Raw genomic sequence first — 23,508 nt, 5'->3', positions numbered from 1 at the left:
CCACTGGAGTTGGTTTTTATATATTTTGGTGCTTTTTTGTGGAATAAAAAAAAAAAAACAAAAGAAAAAGAAAATTTGCGTCTTTTAAAAAGATACCTACTACGTGTAAAAGCGCGCGACTCACGGAAATAAATATCTAAGAGAAATTCGAGTAGTTTCTTCGTCTTGCGTCTTCGTGTAGAAGCAGACATACGGCTCGCGTACACCAAATCCGTCATCGGCCGAATTATGCTCGGGCGTTGTCGGTCGAACTCGGCCGATAGAACCAAGCACATAGAAAGAAAAGAGAGTGCGTACACCACTGAAAGTGACATCGTCCGTTGACGTACGTTGACGCCCGATAATAACCGATCAACCGGCATAATCCGAACTTGTTTGGATTTTTCGTCCGTTGTCGGGTTGATTTATACATACATATTGCTAAAAGCCTTTGCTTTGCAAAAATTGGCGGTATGAACTTTCAAAAATATAAATTTCTTCAAAATTTTCCATTGAAAACAATTATTATATGCACTTCAAATTTCACAAAGTCAGACTACAGACCGGCAGCGACGTCCTAGATCGGAAGCAGTGTATGCAGACGATCGTCCGAGAAAGTCGTCCGAGTAGTTCCGACCCGATGTCGGCCGATAATTCGGTTTTAGTGTACGCGAACGGATAGGGTATTCATGAAATCGTGTAAACGTGCTTAAAATGTATACGTGCTACTCTGGATAATCATTTGCCGAACTTAAATGGATACTTTTTGTAAAATTATTAAATTTAAATTAAGCGCTTAAACTTCATACTACCAGGCTAAAAATCTTCGCTTTATTTTGGCGCGACAAAATATCAAGCGACATAAAACTAAATTGAGTACTTAATAAATCAAATAGATTTCAGGAACATGAACAAGCTTAATGGTTCGACTTTAATTTTTGACAGTTCGGGGGGAAAATTGCATAAACAAACAGAGCTTCAACATTTGTTTCTTGTTTTCTTGAAACAAAACACAATTATCCCCAATTTATCTTGTAAATTTTACGTAAAAAATGTACAAAAATTTATACAATTTTAATTCCAAAACACATTTATTTCATTGCAAAGCAGGTAAGTCATGTCATAGACCCCTTGTCACTTCAAATTCGTCTCAAATTCTCAACTTTGTGAGAAACCGGTGCGAAGTGCATAAAAATGTTGCATGCATTTTACCCCCGTAAACAAGTTCCTTAAACAAATTATAAACATAAATTTCAACCTTATTTTTATTTTCAGAAATTCGTAGAATAAACAATCCAAAAACATCTACCCAAACAGCAATACCAATTAATCTAAAATCTAATTCAGTTTTAAATAATTTCAATCAACCCGAAAAACAATCAAATTTTCCAAAGTCCTTTGCAACACACAACCTTCACTTCAATTCTGCGCAACATCCCAATCAGATTCAAAGTTCGCGAAAATATTCCACCAGCAACACTTCCAGTTGCATTTGTTCCGTTAATCAGAGTAGTGGTGGTTGCCTCGCTGTTCTGCTGTCACACACGGGTGTCAAAAAATTCTCCAATTCATTTCATCATAATTTTCGCCAGAATTTTTCGTCTTCTCCTATCGTCAAATCGTCGCAAAACCAAGAAAATTTAATTGCATCCAATCAAGAAGAATCTAATTGTTTGGAAAATATGTCGAAAAAAGTATTTGAACGCCTCCCAAAATCGGTTTTGCCATCTCACTATGACTTGGAATTGAAACCGAATCTGGAGGCATTCACCTTCGAGGGCAATACAACTGTAAAAGTTAAGGTAAATAAAAAAAAACAAGAAAAAAAATTACTTATACGACACACGGAGTAATAGAATTCTAAATTTATAATAAACCAAATACCAAAAATTTCGCCACGTACATTATTACCCGTACGTATAGTTGATAAAAAGTGTTTGATAAATCTACATGAGTGGAACAGAGGTTCTCGCATTCGCACTGGCGCTGGAGTTTTTCGTTCGTCTGTCATGCAGGCAGGAGCCCGGTAATGGTTGGGGGAAGGCAGTTGGCTGGCAGAGGGGCTGGCACTGGAAACTACTGCTGCGAAATAAATGTGGCAATGGCAACAAAAAGAAAGAACAAAACTTTCGCTTTCACTTTTTTGCCTCCGTTAGTTTTTTGTATTTTTTTTTTATTTTATTTTTATTTTGTATGTTTTTTTGTTTTTTTTTTTTTCTTTTCTTGCAATTATTATACTTTGAGCGCTTTTGGTTGTTTGTCTGTTTTTTTTCCTTCTTCGTTCTGTTTCGGCCGTTTTGGATTTGGTTTTGGCTTGCCTTTGCCTTTCCTTCATTTAATGCCTTGCTTTTTGCCAACCTGACCTGATTCCGACAACGAACGGCAACAACATCATCGTCATCGTCAGTGTTGTGTTCAGTGATCGACAAAAGCTGGGATTGTGTGTTATTTTGTTACAAAGTGAAGACGTAAAGGAAAATGGAGGGCACTGAAGGAATGGAGTAGAGTGCTTTGTTATTGTTGTTATTTATGCAGGTGGTACCTACTGTGGCGGCAGTAGGAGTTGAGTTGCAGCAGGCTCTAAGAGGGCAACTGTGCAGTGCAACCTTTCACCAAACAGCTCGCGAGCATTAAGAATGTTGTTGAGTTGTTGTTTACTGTTGGTTTATAGTTGAATGAGTTTTGTATTTTGTTCCTCGGCAAGCAGGTGGGGCCAATTTATCAAGCGACCAAGCTTACAGAATTGTTTGATTAAACAATAAAAAAAAACTATAAAGTAACTACCTTTGGTACTCGTTAGCTTCTGGTTTGTTAAAACAGAATTACATGAATCAGATTTTTAAACAAACTTATTTAAACGAATAATAGCTTCATTTTTTAACTTGAAGTTCAATTTGGTAGGCAGATCATTTTCACTGTAACCTAGAGCTCTGAAGATAAAATCAGAAATGATTCATTGGTAGAAGAAAAACATCAGCAATTTGAATTGAGAACTTTATCAAATTTCAACGAAATAACAAAAACCTAATTTAATGTATTAAAGTCGTGGATTGACACGAAACCAAATAGTTAAACGAAAAAAATATAAAATACAAAAAAAACAATTATAGATGCAGCGATTGTGCACTACATTAAACATAGGCGATTAGATCAAGAGCCGGTGGCAGCTACTATTCATAATTAATTTTATAATATGTTCTTTTTTCATGTGAAGCATGCCGACGACCAAACAACACAAAGCGTTTTTAGGCTTTAGAATAAATATTTGAAATTAATAGGATCACGACGCAATCTTCCAAGCACCCTGCAAACCCATTTGTAGTCGGGTGGCTAACCTTAAAACGTATAAAAATACGGTTGTTTTTGGTAAAACGTAAAGTACACAAATATGGATTTATGGAAAATTTTTATCCACTCTCTTGGCAAAGGTGCCGGACCAAGATATTCTTCATCACCATGACTTGTACTAATTTTATGTTGAGTCTCTTCCATTTTATTTTATTATCCTTGAGATGAATAGATTTTTGCGTGGTCTTGAGCTAATTTACGTTAGCATTTATCCTCTCAAGTTGGAGCAACATCATAACATAAGTTTAGAATGCATCAACAGTTACTTAACTCGTAAGCATTGTCAAAGCGAATGAATTTATTTTAGAGCTTACATGTAAATCGTTAAAAGCCGTGATAAGTGCTCATGCACATGCAAGCTGTACAACATTGATTTGCTTTGACAATTTTAACCAAAAATAAGTATTTTTTAGGTAAATTTCAAAATAAATCTTGGGTGGGTCTATTTATTTTTTTTTCTTTTTCAGTAGTTTATTTTAGTCAATGGATCTTAAAGTTAACTCTATTTCCTAAATCCATATGCATATAAATGCATTCATTTTCGAGAAAATACTGGAATTTCTTTTAAGAATCAAAAAAATGTTCTCTGCAGACGAAAAGGAACATCTTACTGTTTATTCTAGAGCAATCCAAGTATTCTCCCTCTGGACGAGAATTTTGTTTATTGCCTTCAGCTGTTTTATGACTCAAAATGATTGTATTTCTTTGTAACTTGAATATCCATATTTGCCATACAAATTTGATACTTCAATACGCTCGTAAAGTCTAAATTGCTTAAAAGATTTTCTTTAAACTTGCTAGTTAAGTTTTGGATAGTTTAAAACGTCGTGAATATTTTTAAAACCGTTTTTAACTGCAGAAAACAATTCAATGGATTTTGTTGAAATATTTAAATTTTCCATTTCGTTCGCACAATATGAAACCTGATTTGAACGTTATTTTTAATATAAAATTTATTAAAACAGAATGAAATAGTCGATGAATAATTTTAAAGCACAAAATTGTTTTAATAATATTGTTTTACGCATTTTATTGGATAGGTCTGTAGTGCAAAGTTACTTCATACATTTTTTTTTGTTTTTGTTATAACTTCGTACAATACAAAATAATCGCAACCCTATTTAGTCTCAAAACTAAATTAGATCACATAAAAAAATGTGATTATGGTAATTAAGTTAATGACAAAATTAATTATAATGTAACACTTCATTTATATAATTTTATTTTGATAAGTTCCTAGAATTTTTTTTTAAGCAATTTATTTTTATAATCAAAATGAAAAAAAAATGACTTAATGCATGCATGAACAGAGTAATAAAGCTAAATTCGTGGTGAAAATAGTAAACCAAATATGTAATGAAAGCAGAGCAAATTGTTTAAAAAAAAGTATCATTTTGCTGTATCATGCTGGTTCTGAAAAATTCCATAAAAAATAAATAAACTAGCAATTGATGCCTTCCTTTGGGCTGTATTATAAATGCTAATTACTTTTGTCTAACTTTACTACTTCTAAAGAAGATTCGAATAACTTTAAGGCACTTCTTACAAGCCGAATGGAACGAAGCTAATATCGATTTCCCTTTTCTGCAAAACGAAGTCGAAACTCGTTAAAGTAAGCTTTATCGTCAGCTCAAAATACGCGAAAGTAGTTTGATCTGCCTCCAATTTCAATAAAAAAAAAAGATTTTTATATATCTACGCAATCCTTCTACTTCCTTATCCATCGAGTTGTTTTAAAAATACCAACTGAGAGGTATCACGGTATTTATTTCTTGAAAGCGAGTCAGATATTTAAAAAAGAATTCATTTGAATTTTTACCGCTATTAAAGTACATGTAAACTCAATTCACACAAAAAGAAAAAGCAAGATACTTTTTCTTTGTTGATTCTACACTAGATATGAATTTAATTTTAACTTCTGACAATTATTTTTTTGTTCATAAACAATAAACCGTTTACTGGTTCCATGAATAATTTAAATGATACACAAAACTTACCTACCTCAAGCACATTAATAATTTAAGAAGTACAAACACTTGACTTCAACTGATTAGGTACATCATTTTTCAAAAATTTAAATATTCTATAGAGAAAAGACACCTTTCTATAGCAAATGGATACCAAATCGGTTTTTACAGAGTCTTAACATCTGAAGTCTTCAAGATTAACATAGGAACATTCACCAGCTTTCGGTGCACATATAAATAACTCTTTTAAGATAGTAGGTCTAAACATCCAGCAGAATAATCTTCAGATGTATACAAAAAAATTATTTTACTGATAAAAATTCTTTTGATTTTGTTCCAGTTTTTATGGTCCTTTTTATATTTTTACTGTTTCACTAATGGTAAAAAACTACCTCACTAAAAAATCAAAAGGTTGTGTTGGGGGTTTGTTTATTTAAGAAGCGACATGTAATTACTTACTTCGAATTTTTTTCTCCGAATTAATTCATCAATTAAATTAAAAAAAAATCATCTTAATGAGATTTTACTAAATTAATTAACGAACATACAAAACAAAAACTTTTACAACCTCGCATGCATTTCGAAACCCTGTTGTTGATGTTTATCTTGTTTAGCAGTGCTGATGATGAAACAAATGGTTTTGAAATGGATACGGGGTTTGTTAACGATTGTTTACAATTTCAATCTGTAATTAATTTAGTAAAATATTCTTTCTTTAATCTAATAACTGATTTTTATAAACAGGCGTACGTAAATAATTTTATTTATCTGCCGTTTCAAGTTTTAATGATGAGTTTTTACTGATCGATTTAACGGGCTTCTTACTTAAATCAGTTAAATTAATGTTTCAAATTCTTTGCGAGGTACAAGAGAAGTGAGCGATAAGAAGCAAATTGATTGATTCTTTGTTCATAAGTAATTTCATGTTTTTCGGGAACTAGATTTAACTGGATTTATTATTCAACATTCACCCTATTTGATTTGTTAATATAATATGCTTTGTTAAGTGCTCATCGCCATTCAATCGAGTCATAAGTAACTAATTCAAATCTGCTAAATTTTTCTTATTATTTTTTCGCGTTGCTGTTACCGTTGAATTTAAACAAATAGTTAGCAGCAAAAAAAAATTAATAAGTTTTAAGTAGTGACCTATTTGGTCAACGCGGTGTGTACAAAACAAAAGGGCAAAACAAAAACGACAAACAAAAAGAATAATAAATTAACACCTTTGAAGAAAAAAAAAAAATCATGAATCAGTGTGAATTCAGTTTGGCTTTCATTTGTTGCACAAAAAAAATTCTTGTTTTGTTAGGAATTCCAAGATCTCAAGTTGTTTTTGATTATTTTTTTAAGAAGTACTTTTAACTTGTACTTGAATTAAACATTTCTATAATTGTACTTAAAAAAAACAACTGGTTCTGATCGTCGAATAAATAAATAAGCTTTTGTAATTATTTACCAAACAATGAAAACTCAAGAAAGGGAATTTTCTCACCTAGACAAAACAACAGACTAAATCGAATTTAAATTTGAATTTCAGATCAACGATTCGACGAATACAATAGTATTGAATGCATTGGATCTCATCATAAGTAAGATTGTTGTTACAACGAATTCGACGAATGAAAAATTCGAAACTAAGACCGTGAGTCATTCACCTGAAAATGAAACTGTATCATTGGTGTTTAAAGAAGATCTACCCGTTGGCGATGCCACTTTATATATGGAATTCAAGGGCGAGTTGAATGACAAGATGAAGGGTTTCTATCGTAGCAAGTATTTTACACAATCGGGTGAGGAACGCTATGCTGGCGTAACTCAATTCGAAGCTACCGATGCTCGTCGTTGTTTCCCTTGTTGGGATGAGCCTGCAATCAAAGCAACTTTTGATATAACCCTAGTTGTACCTGAAGATAGGGTTGCACTCTCCAATATGCCTGTGGTTAAAGAGGAGTCTATTGGAGCTAACCTCAGACGTATTCGTTTCGATCGAACACCCATCATGTCAACCTATCTGGTAGCTGTTGTTGTAGGTGAATATGATTACGTAGAAGGTAAATCAGAAGATGGAATCATAGTGAGAGTTTTCACTCCTGTTGGCAGAAAGGAACAGGGTTTGTTTGCATTGGAAGTTGCCACCAAAGTGTTGCCATATTACAAGAGTTATTTTAATATCGCCTATCCATTGCCCAAGATGGATTTGATTGCGATATCGGACTTTTCTGCCGGTGCCATGGAAAATTGGGGTTTGGTTACCTATCGTGAGACTTTTGTCTTAGTCGATCCTGAAAATACATCATTGATGCGCAAGCAGTCAATTGCTTTAACTGTGGGCCATGAAATCGCTCATCAATGGTTTGGCAATTTGGTAACCATGGAATGGTGGACTCATTTGTGGTTGAACGAAGGTTATGCCTCGTTTGTAGAGTTTCTCTGTGTGAATCATCTCTTCCCCGAATATGATATATGGACTCAATTTGTAACTGACATGTATACACGTGCCTTAGAACTTGATTCTTTAAAGAACTCTCATCCAATTGAAGTTCCTGTGGGCCATCCATCAGAGATTGATGAAATTTTCGATGAAATTAGCTACAATAAAGGTGCAAGTGTTATTCGAATGTTGCACCATTATATTGGTGATGAAGATTTCCGCAAGGGTATGAATATTTATTTGACCCGCCATCAATATAAGAATACCAGCACTGAGGACTTGTGGACAGCCTTGCAAGAGGCCAGCAGCAAGCCAGTGGCTGAAGTCATGTCTTCTTGGATTAAACTTAAAGGATTTCCAGTTGTTAGTGTAGATTCTGTTCAGAAAGGCACACAACGTGTTCTTAAGCTGTCTCAAAATAAATTCACCGCTGACGGTTCAAAACCCGATGGTGATTACAAGTGGGTTATCCCAATCACAGTGTCTACATCCAAGGACCCTTTGAAGATTGCCAAGACATTTTTGTTAGACAAACAAGAAATGGAAGTTACATTGGACGATGTTAAGGAAACCGATTGGATTAAAGTCAATCCAGGAACTGTTGGTTACTACAGGACTAGCTACTCTCCGAAAATGTTGGAACAGCTGATGCCGGCTGTTAAGAATATGGAACTGCCACCTTTAGATCGTCTGGGTTTAATAGATGATATGTTTGCAATGGTTCAAGCTGGAAAAGCAAGCACTTCTACTGTAAGTACTTCTGACAACTCGACTTATGATAAACATTTACTGATTTTGATTTATTTAGGTTCTTGCATTAATTGACTCATATAGAAACGAGACAAACTATACCGTTTGGACAGCTATATCAAACTCATTATGCAATTTGCAAATTTTGGTATCACACACTCCATTAGCTGAAAACTTTAATCGGTTTGGAGTTAAACTCTACAAACCTGTGGCCGAACGATTGGGCTGGGACTCAAAAGAAGGAGAGAATCATTTGGATACACTTCTTCGAAGCTTGGTGCTGGCTCGCTTAGTCTCATTCCGGTGTAAAGAAACAATTGCAGATGGAAAGAAGAGGTAAGAAGCTTGAGAACTTTGTTTTCATTTTGAACTCATTTTCAAACGTTTCAATTTTGTTATAGATTCAAAGACCATGTTGATGGAGTAGCAACTCTACCGGCTGATCTGAGGTCAACTTGTTATAAGGCTGTCCTAATGGATGGTGACGAATCGACGTTCCAGGAAATGCTTAAAATGTACCGTTCAACTGAGTTGCATGAAGAACAAGATCGTATATCTCGGGCACTTGGATCAATTGGGGATGTAAAAATTCTTCGTAAAGTCGTTGATTTTGCTATGTCGGTAAGTTGAATTGATGCATTCTAACTTTTACAAAATATAAAAAAACGATGTTTTTTAGGGTGAGGTTCGTGCTCAGGATGCAGTTTTTGTTGTTGTTGCAGTTGCAATGAATCCCAAGGGACGTGACATGACCTGGGAGTACTTTAAGGAGAATTATCCTAAACTTTTGGAACAATATCAGGTGAGTTATTTTTTCAAATCCTTCTCGCTATTCTTTTAAATACATTTTTATTTGTTCTTTTTTCAGGGTGGATTTTTGCTTGTTCGTTTAATTAAGTACTTAATTGAAAATTTTGCTTCCGAGGAGAAAGCACTCGAAGTTGAAGAATTCTTCAGAACCAGAGATTTTCCTGGCACTGAAAGAACAGTATCGCAATCTGTTGAAACAATCAGATTAAATGCTGCCTGGTTAGAACGTGACTTGAAATCACTTACAGAATATCTATCTAAACAATAAACTTCCCAAAAACTTCTACAAGCCCATTCTAACCAATCCTTTTAAAAATATTTATATTATTATCAAACTAAAATTGTAATATTTATTCACAACACCCACATATGAAGCCAAAGTATTGATTCGAAAAAAAAAACAAACGAAAAAAGCCGAACCAAGGAAAGTCACTCGTTAATGGAGAAATAAAAAAAAAAGCATACAACAGCAAATGATTATTATTCACACACAATTACTTATGTTTAAAGCTTTAAAATACAACGTAAATAGCCATAACAATTATTTTGCATTAGAAACAAAAAATACATAGTCTGAAAAAAAAAACAAAAACAAAATATAATGTAGACTGGTAGAATCAGTTTTTGTAATTTGTACCCCACCCATTATGATTCATTGTTCAATTACATTATTGTGGCATTTAATGTTAGTTTTATATTATATAGAAGAAATAAAATATTGATTTTTAGTCAAATGTTATAATTTTTGTTCTAAACGTTAAATTAAACATTAAATTTGATTCACTCAAAAAATTTGTCTAATGATCTTATGATGATTTACTTTTGATGTTATGATGATTTCATTTTAATTCATTAGAAGGGGTTTGTGTATGTCTTTTTCATACGTGCAGTGATGCAGTATGAAATTAATTTATATTGAAGGTTTTGAACGAATTAAAATTTTACTAGTGTCAACCTCTTTCTACTCATCTCCCACCTTGTATGAACAACGAATTGTTGTTTTACGAATAAAGTTAGGAATAAAAACCAAAGCGAAAGAAGCACGGGGAATTTTACGAACGCGAACAACGTTTCGCCTGGGACTCACAATACCGCCATCAACTTAGCAGCACTTAGTGGGGATTTTCAAAAATTTTTATGCAAATAATTAGGTGAGAATTAGGTGAAATTTAGTGAATCAATTTTACAATTTGGTGAATCATAGCTTAAAAGTTATTAACAAATTACGTAAGGCGTAAAGTTAGCAGCACTTGGTCATGAAATTCAAAAAAAATTTCTCCATAATTCAGTGTCAATTTAGTGAATCGTATTTCATCAGTTTCATAATTTGGTGAATCATAGTTTATTAAATAATAACTAAAATAGAAAAATTAACAAACGTGACGTAACGTAAAAAAAGCATTTGTTAATCATGGACACAAACCTCACGAATGAGAATGGCAGAGTTCAACACACCAAAACTGAACCTAAATTCAGATTTTTTCACATTGAACGCACTTAATATAAATGTATACTATGACAATGCGTTCAGGTGACGTTTTTCATTTACAAGATACACCTTGATTTGAAAATTTCCAATGCAAGTTACAACAAAAATGCTATTTTATAATACAAAAAAAGTTTGTTTACATCTTCACTAGCCCAGAACTAACATTCAGTGGAAGTTACTCACAAGAAAGATTTTGTTTTTTTTTTCGCATGAGTCTTGGACACTGATCTGTCTTGAAACATTTTTGAACTTCCGCAGATGATTACTTCAAAAGTATGATTCACCAAATTCTGAAGTTTGGAACATTTATTCAGAAAAAGACCACAAGCATTTTGGTACATAATTCATAATTTGGTGAATCTTAATTCAAGAGTTACATGCGATTTTCTTTTTTTCGCGTGCGTCTTGGAACATTTTTGAACTTCCGCAGATGATTACTTCAAAAGTATGATTCACCAAATTCTGAAATTTGGAACATTTATTCAGAAAAAGACCACAAGCATTTTGGTACATAATTCATAATTTGGTGAATCTTAATTCAAGAGTTACATGTGATTTTCTTTTTTTCGCGTGCGTCTTGGAACATTTTTGAACTTCCGCAGATGATTACTTCAAAAGTATGATTCACCAAATTCTGAAATTTGGAACATTTATTCAGAAAAAGACCACAAGCATTTTGGTACATAATTCATAATTTGGTGAATCTTAATTCAAGAGTTACATGTGATTTTCTTTTTTTCGCGTGCGTCTTGGAACATTTTTGAACTTCCGCAGATGATTACTTCAAAAGTATGATTCACCAAATTCTGAAATTTGGAACATTTATTCAGAAAAAGACCACAAGCATTTTGGTACATAATTCATAATTTGGTGAATCTTAATTCAAGAGTTACATGCGATTTTCTTTTTTTCGCGTGCGTCTTGGAACATTTTTGAACTTCCGCAGATGATTACTTCAAAAGTATGATTCACCAAATTCTGAAATTTGGAACATTTATTCAGAAAAAGACCACAAGCATTTTGGTACATAATTCATAATTTGGTGAATCTTAATTCAAGAGTTACATGTGATTTTCTTTTTTTCGCGTGCGTCTTGGAACATTTTTGAACTTCCGCAGATGATTACTTCAAAAGTATGATTCACCAAATTCTGAAATTTGGAACATTTATTCAGAAAAAGACCACAAGCATTTTGGTACATAATTCATAATTTGGTGAATCTTAATTCAAGAGTTACATGCGATTTTCTTTTTTTCGCGTGCGTCTTGGAACATTTTTGAACTTCCGCAGATGATTACTTCAAAAGTATGATTCACCAAATTCTGAAATTTGGAACATTTATTCAGAAAAAGACCACAAGCATTTTGGTACATAATTCATAATTTGGTGAATCTTAATTCAAGAGTTACATGCGATTTTCTTTTTTTCGCGTGCGTCTTGGAACATTTTTGAACTTCCGCAGATGATTACTTCAAAAGTATGATTCACCAAATTCTGAAATTTGGAACATTTATTCAGAAAAAGACCACAAGCATTTTGGTACATAATTCATAATTTGGTGAATCTTAATTCAAGAGTTACATGTGATTTTCTTTTTTTCGCGTGCGTCTTGGAACATTTTTGAACTTCCGCAGATGATTACTTCAAAAGTATGATTCACCAAATTCTGAAATTTGGAACATTTATTCAGAAAAAGACCACAAGCATTTTGGTACATAATTCATAATTTGGTGAATCTTAATTCAAGAGTTACATGCGATTTTCTTTTTTTCGCGTGCGTCTTGGAACATTTTTGAACTTCCGCAGATGATTACTTCAAAAGTATGATTCACCAAATTCTGAAATTTGGAACATTTATTCAGAAAAAGACCACAAGCATTTTGGTACATAATTCATAATTTGGTGAATCTTAATTCAAGAGTTACATGCGATTTTGTCTTGGAACACGATACATGTGTCCAAAGGTATACAAATAGCTGTGTTCCTTTGGCCTTAAGTATCTACTGCTAAGTACTTTTGGTTGTAAACAACTCCATTTCTTCTATAGAAAAAATAGCCGTTTTTTATTATCACTTGATCCATATAGATCATTAATTAAAATGTATTACAACAACTACATGAGATCTTGCTTTTCATCAGGATCACGAATCGTGATCTTGCTTTTCATCAGGATCACGAATCGCGATCTTGCAAGATCTCATGTAGTTGTTGTAATACATTTTAATTAATGATCTATATGGATCAAGTGAATCATACTTTTGAAGTAATCATCTGCGGAAGTTCAAAAATGTTCCAAGACGCACGCGAAAAAAAGAAAATCGCATGTAACTCTTGAATTAAGATTCACCAAATTATGAATTATGTACCAAAATGCTTGTGGTCTTTTTCTGAATAAATGTTCCAAATTTCAGAATTTGGTGAATCATACTTTTGAAGTAATCATCTGCGGAAGTTCAAAAATGTTCCAAGACGCACGCGAAAAAAAGAAAATCGCATGTAACTCTTGAATTAAGATTCACCAAATTATGAATTATGTACCAAAATGCTTGTGGTCTTTTTCTGAATAAATGTTCCAAATTTCAGAATTTGGTGAATCATACTTTTGAAGTAATCATCTGCGGAAGTTCAAAAATGTTCCAAGACGCACGCGAAAAAAAGAAAATCACATGTAACTCTTGAATTAAGATTCACCAAATTATGAATTATGTACCAAAATGCTTGTGGTCTTTTTCTGAATAAATGTTCCAAATTTCAGAATTTGGTGAATCATACTTTTGAAGTAATCATCTGCGGAAGTTCAAAAATGTTCCAAGACGCACGCGAAAAAAAGAAAATCGCATGTAACTCTTGAATTAAGATTCACCAAATTATGAATTATGTACCAAAATGCTTGTGGTCTTTTTCTGAATAAATGTTCCAAATTTCAGAATTTGGTGAATCATACTTTTGAAGTAATCATCTGCGGAAGTTCAAAAATGTTTCAAGACAGATCAGTGTCCAAGACTCATGCGAAAAAAAAAACAAAATCTTTCTTGTGAGTAACTTCCACTGAATGTTAGTTCTGGGCTAGTGAAGATGTAAACAAACTTTTTTTGTATTATAAAATAGCATTTTTGTTGTAACTTGCATTGGAAATTTTCAAATCAAGGTGTATCTTGTAAATGAAAAACGTCACCTGAACGCATTGTCATAGTATACATTTATATTAAGTGCGTTCAATGTGAAAAAATCTGAATTTAGGTTCAGTTTTGGTGTGTTGAACTCTGCCATTCTCATTCGTGAGGTTTGTGTCCATGATTAACAAATGCTTTTTTTACGTTACGTCACGTTTGTTAATTTTTCTATTTTAGTTATTATTTAATAAACTATGATTCACCAAATTATGAAACTGATGAAATACGATTCACTAAATTGACACTGAATTATGGAGAAATTTTTTTTGAATTTCATGACCAAGTGCTGCTAACTTTACGCCTTACGTAATTTGTTAATAACTTTTAAACTATGATTCACCAAATTGTAAAATTGATTCACTAAATTTCACCTAATTCTCACCTAATTATTTGCATAAAAAATTTTGAAAATCCCCACTAAGTGCTGCTAAGTTGATGGCGGTACTCACAATAGGGGAAAAGTGAAATTTAATTTTTCCGGGGGAACCTTTTTCATTTGAAATTTGAACTTACTTTATTTGCGAAAATATCTCCTGTGAATCAACTTTGGTTCAAGCATGGATTTATCTTCTGAAAATTAAGTTCAACAACTTTTATCTTCGGAATTCGATGGTAAAGTTGATGTTTAGTACCTACTGTTTCAAGGTCCATATAAAGTAAAATAGCTAAAGCCTAGTAGTCTAGTACGGAGATCGGGCTAAAAATTATTTATCATACAAATTTCCTCCAAAGATAAATTTTAGCGAGGATTTTTAGCCAGGTAGTACGCAGTTCACGCGCTAAATTCGAATTCTCATCTACTACTTTTGCAAAAAGTCTCCACTCAATTTAGCTTGCGAAATAATGGTCAGCGCATTTTTTCAAAGATAAATTTTGACATTTGTGGTCATTGTTGTTGCTGCAAGAAATAAGAGGCAAAAAAAACCTATTATGCAGATAAAAAATATGTATCTTATATTGAATGTAAGTAGGTATCACCCGTATTCTGCTATTCGATTCACGTGAATAGAAAGATTTCATTCCTTTACCACGTCTACATAGCTTTGAAAAAAAGCTTAATGTCGAAAGCAAAACGTTGTTTCTGTCTGCTTTAGAAATTTTAAAGAAAAAAAAAATTGTTTAATTTTAACCCCCATTTAAACGCTTCTTATTTTATACATTCACGTGAATCGAATAGCAGAATACGGCCGTATAAGTAAATGATACTGTGATTCAGCCGTTATTTTTAAATTTAAATTTATCTTGGCTTTTAACTAAAGCCTTAACTACATTGGCTCAAAAAGTGAAAAAGTACAAAAGTGAAAATTTTCAAATGCATTTTTGTATGGTTTTTCGGGCTAGAAAATTAAAATAAATGATGCAGAATGCTTATTTTTCCGTTTAAAAATCAATTTGTAAACTCTTTTTTACAAAAAAATCCCGCTAGCGAGAAAAAAAATATTTTCACTTTTGTACTTTTTCAAAAAGTGGTGAATGTAGTTAAGCCTTAACGCATGTAGAGATAAAATTTAGTTTAGCGCGATCTGCGTGCTGGGCTTAATCCGCCGAAATCGGCGAGTTGAATTCCTCATCCGGGACTGAACCTGGGGTCGAACTACGGCATACGTTCGTTAACGTATGGTTGCTATGTGTCCCTATCTGCTTCTACTAATTAAATAGAGAGAGCAATAAACAAAACGTTAACGTATGATCGTATTCGTGTGCGGTAATTCGACCCCTGGTTTGTACAACTGGTCCCAATAGATCTGAAAAATTTTCCATACCAGAAAGTACGCAAACAGAACTAATTGTGTACATTTTAAATAACCAAACAAACCTAATTTGGGACAACTTTAACAAATTATCAGCTTATCAAACTAACCTAAACGTCAACAAAATTTTGTTTTGATTTCAATTTTGTATTTATTTATTTGTTAAGAAAATAATCAACTTTTAAAAAAGTTTATTAATTTTATATTGCAAATATGGATAAACTAACCAAAGAAGAAATCAAAGTTCTATTTGAAACTATAAATAATAATGATGATGAAATTAACAATATATTACTTCAAGATGCCGAAATGAATAATGAAATACAAAATGCTATTATTATGGCAACCAAAACCTTTAAGAAAAAAAGAATTTCTATGAAAGGTTTTGTAGAAAAAACTATACCACAATATAGCGAGAAAAAGTTTGTCAAACATTTTCGAATTAAAAGAAATCTTTATAAAAGCCTTACAAAAAGATATGAAAAAAGTCTCGATTATCCCAATCACATAGCACAAAAGCTCTGTAGTGCACCAAAGAGCATGGCATTGTTTTTGTGGTTCGCTGGACATCCATGTAGTTTCAGAAGCGTAGGAAGACGATTTGATCTTTCTATATCGTCGGTTTCACGTGTTATTGAAAGATGTATGATGTTTTTAAGCAAACTTAGTCCAAAAGTTATTAAATGGCCAGATGAAGAGCAGAAACTGCAGACAAGTGAATTCTTCAAGAACAAAGCTGGATTTTTAAAGGCAATTGGTAGGTGAAATAGAATAAATTTTATTATTTGATCAAAACTATATAAGTACAGGTAAAATAGGCATTTAAAAAAAAATTGTTACACTCATAAAACTTGGCAAAAAGTACTTTGATTTTGGGATGAGAACCAAGGATCAAAAAAGTCTATTTTATTTTTAGTTTCGATGACAAATTGAACGTTTAGGTACACTTAAGTTCTTAGACGTTTTACACGAATCATTCGCTTTTTGGAACCAATTACAGATTTTTCTCTCTCTTCGAAAAAAAACACCCTTTTACATAAATTTTTATAAAAACTCTTTATTCTTACTTTCTATCCCAAGCTCAACGTTTTTACCAAATTTCATTAGGGTGGCAATAAATTTTCTCATAAAAGTAACACAATTGCTGAATTTCAATAGGGTAAGGGTACCACTAGTATTACACACTTTTCCAAATATACCCATATTTTCTCTACACCTAAAAAAAAACACCCTTTGACATGAACAAAATGTACACACTTATTTTATTCGTAATTTCCATGAGAAAGACGAACATTTTTAATAAATTTCGTAAGGGTAACTTGGATCGCATTGATTTTATTGGACTTATCGTGGATTTTCCTTAGATATTTCCCACAAAAAAACACCATTTCACCTAAAATATTTGTATAGACTGCTTAGATTCTTGGATTCTGTTATAAATGAAACATAAGTAGTATGTACTGATGTTCGTTGGTGTAACATTTTTGTCCCAGTTTTTGTAGTATTAATTCCGAATTTCATAATTTCTTAAATTCTTTCACTCAATAAGATGCTTTATCTTAAACCTTTATTCCTAATTTCATCAATGTATCTTGTTTTCCACATGGGTTTCGATAATATTTAATCAGCAATAACTTTTCTTAGAGCAATCATTTGACTTTATTTTTATGTCATTAGATTCTGCATCTAAAAATACCTTTAAAACATGTGTCATATGATGATATTCGACAAACAATTTTTTTCACTGTATTTCTTACCTTCACCCCCTCCCTCTTGTCCGCGAAAAAACACCCTTCCATCCAACTTTTTTACAGACTTTTTCGATCCTTGGTTCTCATCCCAAAGGCAAACTTTTTGCCAGGTTTCATGAGTGTAAAATTTTTTATTTGCGATTTTATGTACATACCTACTATTTTACCTGTACTATAGTATATGCATTTATATAAATTTCTTAATCCCTAATTTAAATTTCAAAAGGGTGCATTGGTGGAAGACGTTTTACTTTTGATCCCGCAGTGAGTAATAAAAAGGAATATATAGATCACAATGGCAATCCAAGTATATGTGTACAAGCAGTCTGTAATGAGGACAAAAAGTTTGTGGATGTTCAAATTGGTTTCCCTGGTTCGTCCAGTAAAAGTTGGGTATTCCAAAATTCTGATATGGCCCATAAATTAACAGAATGTGGTGGTAAATATTCATAAACATTTCACAAAAAATGACTTATTTGAAAGTTGATATATTTCAGAATATTATGTGTTAGGTGATTCAGCGTATCCATGTACTGACAATTTAGTGACACCCTACCGGGACATTGGCTATCTGACCATTGAACAAAAAGAATTCAATGAAAAGTTAAGTTCTTGTCTCACTTCTGTGGTTGACCAATCATTTGAGATGCTTAAACAACGTTTCCCACAAATAAACTACTGCAAATTAAGAGGAATACCGAAAATATGTCATTTTATTAGAGCCTGTTGTGTTCTTCATAATATGACCAGTGAAGATGATTTAAATTTTGCACTGGAACCAGAAGAAGTCCAAACTGAAACCGTGGAGCTGCAAATGGGAGATATTGCTAAGGGAAATGTTGTACGAAACAAAATTTGCCAAGATATGAGAAATCAGTAGGGGTCGTCGAATTTTGTACAAAATATTAAAGAGCGAAAGTTACGTAGTCGAAGTAATTTTTGTTTTTTTTTTTTTTTTAATACCAACATTGCTTTAGTTTAAGAATAGGTATCAAGGTCAATTAGCTAAAAGAGCAGTTTTATTTTAAGAAAACTAAATCTTTCCCAATCCCATTGTCTGGTGCTTTCTATGCAAACATCTTTCCTTTGTAATACCTACAATCTCCAACCAGTTTCTCGTATCAAAATAAAGCAATAAATAATAAATAGTTAATTATTTTATGGTTTTGTCAGTTTCTCACATATTTTTTCCAAAATTTCATTTCTCTTTTCTTCAATTTCATTTTTTTTCTGCAGTATTTTAAGCATTTCTCTGTTGTAATCCACTTGCCGTTTGTCTATATTCTGAAGGCATTTACATAACTTTTCATGAGAGGTCTCAGTTTTTTTCTTTCTTTTTATAACAGGTCCATCGGAATCTTCTATACCTACAAGAGAAATAAATTGTTATGAAAACATTTAAGAATGAACAAAAATTTTGTATCAAACCTGAAGAATATGTGTAACTTTTTTCGCTCGAACCTGTTTCACCAGTTAATACTTTTTTAGATGTACCTGATTTTTCTTTACTATCAAGTATATATTCAGGGCGTTTACGTTTATTTTTGAAAAGAATTTTTTCAACTTCATCTTTGTATAAGAAGGGTTGCCTTTTTCTGTCTGAATTTATGAGTTCTAGTTGTTTCGTTCGCCTGTAGCGACGTTCAAGACTACGAAATCTTCCTTGAACTTGTGCAACTGAAAAAGTGTAGCCATCTGCAACCATGACTTTATGGATCTGTTGCCACATTTTTTGTTTGTTTTTAAAGGCAAATGTTTTGCCTAATTTTGGTTGCATTTCTTCTATACATTTTAGAAGCAGCCTTGTTGGAGCTTCAAACCAAACGTCTCTGGGTTGATTAGCATCTGAATAATTGGCTTCGGAAGTATGATCGAATTTAATATCCTCCTCTAATTCAATATTATCGTCTAATTCATTGTTATCCTCGTCCAAATAGTCCAAAGGGTCACTGTTTTGAACTTCTTCAATCATGTCGTCTTCATATTCTTCTATATCTGGGAATTCATATAACAGTTTAAGCAGACATTTTTGTTTAATAGAAAAGTAAGGGAAGTTGAGGAATCCATGTAACTATGACCCTTTGATTGTTTTAAGAGAGCATTAACAAAATTCATATGTCGATTAAATTTTCTACTACAAATTGATGCAGGCCTATGAAAAACCATTGTCTAGTGACTTGAAACACTCAATTATTAATGTGCCATGTAACGACAGCGAAGTAAGAAGGAAGCTAGGCTTATTACCAGGGATAGGATCTTGTGGACCTAAAAACTTAAAAAAAGGCAAAATAAAACTCCAAAAAAGGCATAAAAAGGCATTTATTGAGAAAAGAATGAAATATAAAAATTAATTGCAGTAATTTTGAACAATCATGAGTTTTTTAAAATTTTCAGTTAACAAGCGACTGCGATTGTCCCTTAAAGCCTGGTACACTGCTCGCGCTAAATTTTAGCTAAGATAAAATTTCCATACAAGTTATCGATAATTTGTATGGGACTCATTTTAGCTCTGCTAAAATTTTTCGATAATTTGTATGGGAGCTAAAATTTAGCGCGAGCAGCGTACCAGGCTTAAGAGTGCTCTAAAGGAGCTAAAATATCTCTCTACATCTGTAGAGACGACTGGACCCCAATTAAATAACTCGACATCGCCCACTTCAACATTTGCCGGGTGCTCTGGGGTCGAACTATGGCATAAGTTCGTTACCGTTTTGACTATTGCTTTCTCTATGTAATTAGAAGAAAATGATAGAGACATAAAGCGTCAATACGTTAACGTACGTAGTTCGACCCCTGGATTTGTGTTCCAATGTATTACGCAATTTATTTGTACAACTTTTTCGAGTCCCTCAAAAACAACTTTTGCGACTGCCCCTTTCGCAGCTTCCAAATCTCTCCGGATTATGTCCAAAATCTGGAGAACTTCTTCAATGGAGTATTGTAAATTGAGTAAGTTAGCTTTTGAACTCTGATACGTGGCGGTTGTCGGCCGCGCAATAGAACGTAGAAGACAATAAATGGTAGCAATAGCAGACACACAAGTAGCATAGGTAGATCTTTTCATTCGAATTTTGTTTGTGTGGGGTAATTAGTGAATTTTTAATATAGAATAGATATGTATATTGAGTAAGTCTAAGTAATATAAGGCGTGTTTTTTCTATTACTCAGTAGCTACTCATTTTTGATTTTATTCGCAAAACAATAATAAAAATTACACAAGTAAGTATTTGTTTTTATTGTTTTTCGAATAAAATAAAAAAAATGAGTAGCTACTGAGTTGTAGAAAAAACACGCCTATACTGAGTAAGTTAGCTTTTTGTTTGTATATTTGAGTGTTTTGTGTGTAGGCATTACCTTTAAGACGCTAAAAAGATAAAAAAACATAGGAAAAGACAAAAAAAGGCAATAACAAGAGAAAAGGCAAAAAAAGGCAATAACGAAAGAAAAGGCAAAAAAAGGCAAAATAAAATACATATATTTGGAACGAGGGGGACGTGAAACGTGTTTGTATTTAATCTATAATGTCGTACGATTAAGCAAGAAAAAAAGGCAAATTACACAACATCCTATCCCTGCTTATTACACTGTGTTACAAAATAAAAATCATGTCAATTGCTTTGGAAATGACCTAACAGAGGTTGTAGGTATTACTGAGTACATCATATTTCGGCACTTGAAATTTTTCGTAGACCCTCAAAATTTCAAAAATGTTTTTTCGTAGACCCTCAAAATTTCAAGTTATCGTCAAAAAAACCGTTTTTTAATATTTTCAGATTTCAACGATTTTTTACTCAGCCATTTTTCGGTCAATTTCAGATTTTTTACTGTTCTAAACAGAAGAGTCCTTGTTCTTTTTGAAAATATTTTTTTAATTATGCTCAAACACCAAATTGGGTGTAGGTTTTATGGACTGAATCTCAAAGTACAACATTTTTTCCCCGTTTTTTTTAGAATTCGGAGATCGTTTTAAGCCACATTTTGTGTTTTAAATTTGTTTTATAAACAGTTTTCAAGTTCTATTTATGCTGAATGAAATTAATTTTTACTCATCAAAAATTAAAAATTGTGGAAGTTATAATTATTTTTACTTGGGAACGAAAATTACAGTTTATTGCAAAAAAAACTTCAATTTTTTACAATTTCTTCAAAATTTTGAAGGTGTTTGGGCAAAACTGACTTCAGATTCGGCACGTCAAAATACATAAAGATAGTCAGGTCCGGTCAAAAGAATTGACACTTTGGGTTTGTTTTATTTGTATTTAAAATTTATATCTGAGCAACCAAAAACGATATCAAAATTTTTCAAAAACGTAGTTACAAAAAATAACAAATTAAGATCATAACACATTTTCTACCATCAGTATAAATAGAGAAATTAGTTTTTCATTTCTTCGATTGTCCCAATAAATTGAAATTTCTCTTCTCCAGTAAAAAAATCATAACTTCCACAATTTCTAACTGATTTTGATGAATAAAAATTTATTTGATTCAGCATAAATAGAACTGAAAAACTGTTTATAAAAAAAATTTAAAACACAAAATGTGGCTTAAAACGGTCTCCGAATTCTAAAAAAACGTGGAAAAATGTACTTTGAGATTCAGTCCATATAATCTACACCCAATTTGGTGCTTGAGCAAAATAAAAAAATATTTTCAAAAAGAACCAGAAGTCTTCTGTTTAGAACTGAAAAAAAATCTGAAACTGACCAAAAATTTCTGGGTTTAAAATCGTTGAAATGTGTAAACATATGAAAAATTTCAAGTGCCGAAATATGATCCGCTCAGTAATACCTACGCTACAACCTCTGCTAGGTCACTTCCAAAGTAATTGACATAGAAGTAAGAAGGAAGCTAGGCTAAAAAATTCCTAGTATAAACAAAAGCAGAAACACCAGCATTTAGTTGGCCTCAGAAATTTAACAATTAAAAACCGGGAAGATTGTCGCTGGTCTCTAAGGTTTCCCTGGCGAAACCCACAGGCGGATCACTAATGTGAATCCGATACGTGGGATAGCAATGATCCCTTCGACATCATAAAAGCGCCGAATAAAGGAACAAGGAAAATGAGGAGTTCTAGTTTGCTAGATGCGAGGAGAAATACATGTTCTGTAGAGACATGCCAAGTTTTTCAGGATTTATCAATTCCTTGCAAGAGGGGGGTTCCTTTGAAAAATGCACTATGCACTACTGCTTAGGGCTCTAAAGCTGCTTTGAACTACTTTTTCAATAGAGTAATAGTACTTGAAAGCAACTTGAAAGTACTAAGAAAAAGATAAATGCCCTAAGATAATGCATCTAATAAAACATACAAATGAAATCAATAACCAATTAATCAGACGAGGGAGTTAATTGGAATGTATGCAAGGAATTTAAATTTGCGCTAATGTGGTTGAATCCCCTGAATTGTATTATGCACCCATTTTAAGAAGATTTTACCTTCAGATCTGCTCCTGTCTTGGCACTTCTTGGCAAGTCCCAAAAAAAAAATGTGAAAAAGAGTACATTTAAATCATTACTTACCGTTTTGTTGTTTGATGAATGTCTCCAGTGAACATTCAATAGAAATTTGATTGCTCTCCATTTGATTTTTTATTTATGTTTCTTCTAATTTTTATTTTTCAAACATGAAGCAAGAAATAAAAAATAAGAAATTTATGTTTTGTTTTCTTTTTGTGTTTTTTTTTTTTTTTCATAAAATCTATTGACATTCAAAGGTTTGTTTGTGTACTGTCATACAACTTGAGATACATAGGTTTGTTTGTGTACTATGAATATTTGCACCAAAGTTGGCTGCCGAAATAGCCTTTTCACACCGAAAGCCTAGTACGCAGATCACGCTAAAATTTATCTTTCATACAAATTTCCTCCAAAGATAAATTTTAGCGAGGATTTTTAGCCAGGTAGTACGCAGTTCACGCGCTAAATTCGAAATTGTCATCTACTACTTTTGCAAAAAGTCTCCACTCAATTTAGCTCGCGAAATAATGCTCAGCGCATTTTTGCACAGATAAATTTAGACATTTTTGTGGTTGTTGTTGTTGCTGCAAGGAATAAGA

General features: G+C 32.6%; 3 protein-coding genes across 3 annotated transcripts; 2 read left to right on the top strand and 1 right to left on the bottom strand.

Annotated features, from left to right (window-relative positions):
* Positions 1–1,275: 1,275 nt before the first annotated feature.
* Positions 1,276–10,022, top strand: LOC129909855 (puromycin-sensitive aminopeptidase). The gene is made up of 6 exons (XM_055986974.1): positions 1,276–1,781; positions 6,835–8,478; positions 8,537–8,814; positions 8,880–9,099; positions 9,158–9,280; positions 9,347–10,022. The coding sequence occupies exons 1-6, from the start codon at positions 1,662–1,664 to the stop codon at positions 9,554–9,556; spliced, it is 2,595 nt and encodes an 864-aa protein (XP_055842949.1). The 5' UTR covers positions 1,276–1,661; the 3' UTR covers positions 9,557–10,022.
* A 5,822-nt stretch (positions 10,023–15,844) lies between these two features.
* Positions 15,845–18,384, top strand: LOC129910881 (putative nuclease HARBI1). Its single transcript, XM_055988470.1, has 3 exons — positions 15,845–16,458; positions 17,679–17,891; positions 17,950–18,384. The coding sequence occupies exons 1-3, from the start codon at positions 15,915–15,917 to the stop codon at positions 18,330–18,332; spliced, it is 1,140 nt and encodes a 379-aa protein (XP_055844445.1). The 5' UTR covers positions 15,845–15,914; the 3' UTR covers positions 18,333–18,384.
* Positions 18,385–18,446: 62 nt separating this feature from the next.
* On the bottom strand, positions 18,447–23,149 carry LOC129910882 (uncharacterized). Its single transcript, XM_055988471.1, has 3 exons — positions 22,973–23,149; positions 18,881–19,447; positions 18,447–18,819 (listed from the first exon to the last, which is right to left on the bottom strand). Exons 1-3 carry the CDS (start codon positions 23,031–23,033, stop codon positions 18,611–18,613), a joined length of 837 nt encoding a protein of 278 aa, XP_055844446.1. The 5' UTR covers positions 23,034–23,149; the 3' UTR covers positions 18,447–18,610.
* Positions 23,150–23,508: the final 359 nt, after the last annotated feature.

The sequence above is a fragment of the Episyrphus balteatus genome, chromosome 2 (genome assembly GCF_945859705.1).
Source record: "Episyrphus balteatus chromosome 2, idEpiBalt1.1, whole genome shotgun sequence".
NCBI classification, from domain to species: domain Eukaryota; kingdom Metazoa; phylum Arthropoda; class Insecta; order Diptera; family Syrphidae; genus Episyrphus; species Episyrphus balteatus.
The sequence above is the reverse complement of the archived record's forward strand: the minus strand, read 5'-3'. Positions and strand labels throughout refer to the sequence as shown.